Below are 6251 nucleotides of genomic sequence, written 5' to 3' on the forward strand. Positions count from 1 at the left end.
ATAGACACAGCCATCTTTTAACCTTATAAATATTGGGAACTATATTCTCAGAAGGCAGCACCGAGACGCAAAGTCGGAGTGTTCCTTTAATCTCTGAGATTATCTTAATTTGTCTTAATTTACATTTTGGGTGAACTAACCCTTTAAGTGCTGATGACGGCACACATGCATGTATTAAACACTTTATATTGTTATACATGTTATTTTGAGCCTTGTTATTACAGAAAGTAGGGGATATGACCATCAACTGATCTCTTACTTGCAGCAGACAACTTGTTCAATCTTCACAGGCAGATACTTGGAAAGAATATCTGAGGTTCTTCGAATCAAACACCTTAACAAAACAAACACAATTTTTAATTGAAATGAATTGAATGGTGTGATAGTGTGGCCGGGTCGTTTTCTCTCATGCTCACCGGTTTACAATGCTGATGAGTTGCTGGAGTTTCTCCTCTCCCGCAGCTCTGTCTTTATCACTGGCATCCGCGTCACGACCCTTTAGGATTGGAATCTCGAATCGTTTCTTAAACTCCTGAGCTGTGCCTGAGAGGAGAGACCATTGAAGTAGCACACACGGAAGAGAGACGGACGATTATTGAAGCATTTATTGAGTAAAGTTCTCCACAGGATCATGTACTGGAGTGTCTTACCAAGGATACCAGAATTTACGAAGTGCACCAAACTGAAATATTCCAGTAAGTCGTTCTGAATGGGCGTTCCAGATATCAGCACTCTCCTCTGAGCGTTCATGGAGTTCAGCGCCTGATACGTCTGATTGTCTGAGTTTTTCAGCCTGTGACCCTAAACAAACGACACGGGTACAGTCATACGGGAAGGAGACCCCATGATACACTACATTCACAAAGTTTGGAGTCAGTAAGATTTTTTTTAATAATAATTTTAAAAAAAGAAGAAGTCTCAAGGTTTCTATAGTTTATCAGCAGGAAAAAATTGCGATGGCATTGACATTGTTTCTCTGTGGCATATTTTTATAGTTGTGTTATGCTATGTAGGTATACAATGATTTTTAACATCTTTATCGTTATATTTATGACCCTTGGTTTGAAGAGGCTTTTATTCTCATCAAAGCCGCATTTCTCTGAACAAAAATTCAGTAAAAAACAGCATTATTATTACAAATAAAATAAATGTCTACATTAATATTAATCATTCTAAGTATATGCTGACTTGGTTCTGAAGAAACATTATTATTAATGTTGAAAAGAGTATATTTTTGTACAAACCACGATTATTTTTTAAAATATATTTCTATTTCTTTAAAATATATTTATAAATAATATAAAATATAATCTAAATGTAAAATATTTATATTTTATTATTTTATTAATATTTTATTAAAATAATAATATAAAACATATTTCTTTGTTTGAAATAGAACATTCTGTGTAACATCATAAATGTGTCTACTTTCACTTTTGATCAATTTAAAGCATCTTTGTTGAATCAAAGTATTTTTTTAAATGGTACTCACTTGAGAATTTCCATGACTTATATATATATATATATATATATATACACACACACACACACAAACACACATTTCTCTTACCTTTTAAGGTCTGAAAATGACAAACTTTTTTTAAAAATATTTTTATATTTTTTAGGCTTTTATTTTTTTTTTAGGCTTTAATTTAATTTTTTATTTTTTTAGGCTTTTATTTAAATATTTTTTAGGCTTTTATTTAAATATTTTTTAGGCTTTATAATCGTTATTACTTATTATTGTACACTTACCTCGTCACAAATAACCAGTCCAACTTTCCCTTTGTGCAAGACTTCAGTGTGGAGGCGGAATGTTTCATAGGATATTATTAAAATTGGAGTTGGCACTCTTATGCCATGCTGGGAGATGAAGTTCTCTGAAAGATGACATGAACATGTAGTGAAGCTGAATAAGAGTCATTCATAACAGAAGATGTTATGAATGTGGGGTTTTTAATAGCCAAATTACTAAAATTAAACATTTAAAACACGCATCGAATCAGTATTTTTGTCTCGTTTTCAAAAAACAAAACAAAAAAACAAACAAGATAAATGTGCATAGGAAATTTAATTTACTAGCAAACAGTATTTTCTTGTTTTAGGTTAACATTTAACATGATTTACTGAGGCTTATGCATAAAATAATAAAACAATGAAGTAAGAGAAACAATGAATTCAAGACACATCCTCAGGAAAGCCTTCTTGATGAGTTGTCTAGTCTTAAAGCCTATACATAACTCCTGATGTAAGAAAAGAATTAAAAGAATACCAAGTTTGCGATCTATCTCCTCTTTGGATCCGCCATCGATGGCGACAGGCTGCACGCGTCCACCCAGCCATTTGCCCACTTCATTGTACCAGTTTCGCACGAGGCTTGAAGGGGACACTACGATGGCTTTGTCGATCTCAGGTTTGAAATCGGGACTCTGTTTAAGTAAAGTCCACATGAGAGTGATGCACTGCAGAGTCTTTCCCAGCCCCATCTCATCCGCCATAATACAGCCGTACGAGTTTTCAATCCGCCTTCCTGTCACACAGTCCCACAGGAACTTCACACCCTACGGAAGAAAGTCATAGGGATTATCTGAAAGGTCTTTCCCAAAAATATGGGATAAAGACTTCTAATGGTTATAATCAGGGCTTGAAATTAACTATTTTGCTCACCAGCCTCTGTGGCTAGTGCTTTTCAAAAGTTACTAGCCACTCTGCATTTCCACTGGCCATAATTTTAAAATAGATTACAATGGGGAAAAACTGCCATATAGATATTTTAATATCTCATAATTTGGCAGCATATTAGGCTGCTGTCACTTTAAGACCTGACTGTTCACATGAGTTATCTTTCTCAACTGTTTACATTCACATAAAACAGAACTGACTGTGTCTACGTTAATACTCACCAAGAACGGAATTTAGACATTATTTTGTGTGTATTTGCTGAATAAGTAATGAAAAAGAACTCAATTCAGTACTGTGAGGTGGCTTTATGTACACGCACTTTGGGTCTGAGCACAAAATCTGCACGAATGAGTACAATTATGAGCAATACACGCAATAACACGGCAAAATTCAAGCCCTGTAACAGCAACAATATTGATACGGAGCATGAAACGAGAGAGAGGTTTGTATCGTGTATATATTCTGTGGAAAATTAGTGTTGGAAGCTTTTCAGATATTTCAGCATCATCGATACGCTAAGAACATTACATTTCACTTGCTTTATTATTTCGGATGCCTTTATACAAGACTACAAGTGAAAATATTATATATACAATTCAACCTAGTAGGAGTGACTGCGTTACACGCCACTGCTGAAATACGCCCCCATTTAACGGGTGTTAACGTCAAGCCCTGGTTATAGTTACAGTGAAATTATATCTGACTGATATTTTAGACCTTTTGAGGTTATTCTGTAACAATCCACTCACTGAACCCCTATATTCTTCTATATAGCAAATCATACCTCTCGCTGATGGGGCCGAAGCACTTTAGTGAGCACTGGATCTACAACCACATGCACTGGTAACTTCTCCCTGCAAAACAATCAATCACAAGTCGATCACGCCATTGGTGAGGAGCTGCTAAATAAGACTGATGATCTGAAATGAAGATCTGACAATCAACAGATAAGACTGACTTGTCTGCTTTGATGAGCTCATGAGCGCTGATGGCAGGCGGCTCGTACAGAACCAGAGCGCCGTCTTCAAACGGGTCGTGTAGAGCCTTCCTCACACCGGCCCGCTTCAGTCCCAGAGCCCGCAGACCCAACGGGCCTGATCACAGCAACACAACACCCTCTGAACATCTACAACTCGCTCATCATCACACACACATAAGCTGTGAGTACAGACTTACCTGTATAATTTTGAATGGGAACTTTAAACGGCTTTGATAAGATCTTGCGAATGAAGTCTTCCTGTAAAAAAAAAATTAAATAATCAGTTAAAACAGTTTTTAAAGCAGTTTTTTTCCATGTGTTCGCATACAAACAAGCCTAGGTGACTGTGTCTCTCTGTATTTAATTTTAATTTATTTTAAAAACAACTCACATGCTCATTGCCATCTGCCCAGACGGGTGTGTTGGTGAGCGGCGTCAGGGGTTTTCTGAAGGGAGAGATGTATTTTTCTATACACCCTCTCTTACTCTGTGACACCTGTGGGAGAGACAACAGCCAATTCAATTAAAAGTGAGCTTTATTGGCATGACAATTGTTATAAAGTATTGCCCAAGCATTTCTAATGTTTAAGTGAATCTAGAACACATAAATAAATATATATAAATAACATACAAACACATGCATACATTAAAAAGAGTAAATAGAACATTTTAGAATTCTATGAATGAACATTATAATTGTGTTCTGTGTGTGTGTCAATCACATCATTTATTAACTATGTCCCACTCACGATGTCAGGCTCCCAGTCCTCATCGTCTGAATCCGGCCCTTGTTTCCTTTTGGCCACTTGACTGGGTGCTAGACTTCTCCTCTGCGGTTATTAATAATTGAAGTAGATTTTACTGAATTATCGGAACACGAATCAATAACAACAAACAGAAAATACACTAAACATGTATAAATGTTACATAAAGATCACAGTATCTCAACATGATACATGAATCGAAATCATCAAATTAAAAGATTAATGTAGCAACCTACCATTTTGAATCAGGAATTTAATCCAACTTAAATCAATACATTCAAATAAATATGCATTTTCTTTTTCTCAAGTCTTTTTTTTTCTGAGGTGATCCGGGTGATCCGCCTCAGGCACTAAACAAATAACTTAACTGATCCGTTGAACGAAATTCCCACACCATAAGTTTTAAACTACAACGATTATCGTATTTTTATAAGATATTAACCGTGGCATATTAATTAGAACTAAAAATTAAGTCTTCGTCGTCGTTGTTGTTGTTAAACACTGGCATGTTTGAGAGTCCCGCGCACTGTGCACACTTCACACTCTACGGCACACGGGAAAGAACAAACTTGGCTTGACATGCGTTTCGAAAATAAATGGTGCTGCGACCCTAAACGAAAATATAAAATGTAAAATGTATATTAACATATTCAGTTGATTTAAATAAATTGTTAAGATATAAATGTTTAAGTTTTATATTTATATTAAGATTATATATATATATATATATATATATATATATATATATATATATATATATAGTACATATATAATTTTCTATTAGGTTGCGTGCCATTACTCTTTAGAGTATGTATGTCAATGTCTTCAAAATGGAAATGTATTGAGGTATAACGTCTTGATGATTGTATTTTACTCAATATTAAGTTTTTGTTGATATTATTGATAACAGCTTATAATGTTTTTTTTTAAATCATTATCAATGTAGGCTAATGCAATGCAGTGTAGGTTATTTGCTTATTTTTACTTTGATTAATTTGCTACATATGCATCTATTCTTGCTAACTTCTAACCAGTGTGTAATGCATTACTAAATATTTAAATACTGTAATTTAATTACTTTTCCCTTAAAAAAGTCAATTAAGGGATTAGTATTAATTTTATGTTCTTTAATTCCAGTTACTTCTGATGTAATTGCATTAGATACTGTATAGAAGAAATATATATATATATATATGAAACAATTGTGGATTTAAAATCAAACCTTTGCGTGTAACAATAAAATATGGCCCACGTTTGAATGTAAACTTCTCCCTTGTCAGTTCAAGAATATTCTATGCAATGTCATGTTATACTTATTTTTTACATATTATTTATTTAAAAAAGATAAAACATTTCTTAATTAATTAGTAATAAGTGTAGAAATCCTTTTTTTTTGAGAGAACACCACTGAAGAAGTAATTAATTATATTAATTAGTAACTTCAACGCCATCTCTTTATTGAACTTCCCCTGACTATCCACTAGATGGCGAAGTCGGGTTGATTATACAGGGGTCAGAGGTCAAACTGACACTGACTACGGAAAAAAAGTTCCATTAGAACTCTGGAATGGAAATGTTGGTGTAAAGTAAAACACTAAATAAAACGCGAATGACACAAAGGTAACATGTACATTTCTCTTTAAATGTATAAAAATCTGAGCAATACATTCCAGGTATATACACTTTATAAATAATAAAAATATAATTATGATAACATGTACACAAAAAAACTACAATAAATACATCAAACAATAGTAATTTCCCTTACACAAAGCAGGGGATGCACAGCATCCAAAGGGGAAATGATGTCATCCTTAAGGAAAAGG

The 6251-nt window shown here is 34.0% G+C and overlaps 1 protein-coding gene across 2 annotated transcripts in view; it reads right to left on the reverse strand.

Annotated features, from left to right (window-relative positions):
• rad54l (RAD54 like) overlaps positions 1-4970 on the reverse strand; it is a 13007-nt gene extending 8037 nt beyond the window's left edge. For both annotated transcript variants that reach the window (XM_039648942.2, XM_039648941.2), the window contains exons 1-11: positions 4662-4970; positions 4411-4491; positions 4053-4157; positions 3859-3919; positions 3641-3776; positions 3467-3536; positions 2273-2561; positions 1756-1880; positions 651-801; positions 417-543; positions 260-334 (exon numbers count right to left, since the gene is read on the reverse strand). In XM_039648942.2, coding sequence (XP_039504876.2) covers positions 260-334; positions 417-543; positions 651-801; positions 1756-1880; positions 2273-2561; positions 3467-3536; positions 3641-3776; positions 3859-3919; positions 4053-4157; positions 4411-4491; positions 4662-4664 — 1223 coding nt within the window. In that variant the 5' untranslated portion in view covers positions 4665-4970. The remainder of the gene's footprint in view (positions 1-259; positions 335-416; positions 544-650; positions 802-1755; positions 1881-2272; positions 2562-3466; positions 3537-3640; positions 3777-3858; positions 3920-4052; positions 4158-4410; positions 4492-4661) is intronic.
• Between the last annotated feature and the right edge of the window lie 1281 nt (positions 4971-6251).

This window comes from Pimephales promelas, chromosome 8 (genome assembly GCF_988280905.1).
Source record: "Pimephales promelas chromosome 8, fPimPro1.hap1.1, whole genome shotgun sequence".
NCBI classification, from domain to species: Eukaryota; Metazoa; Chordata; class Actinopteri; order Cypriniformes; family Leuciscidae; genus Pimephales; species Pimephales promelas.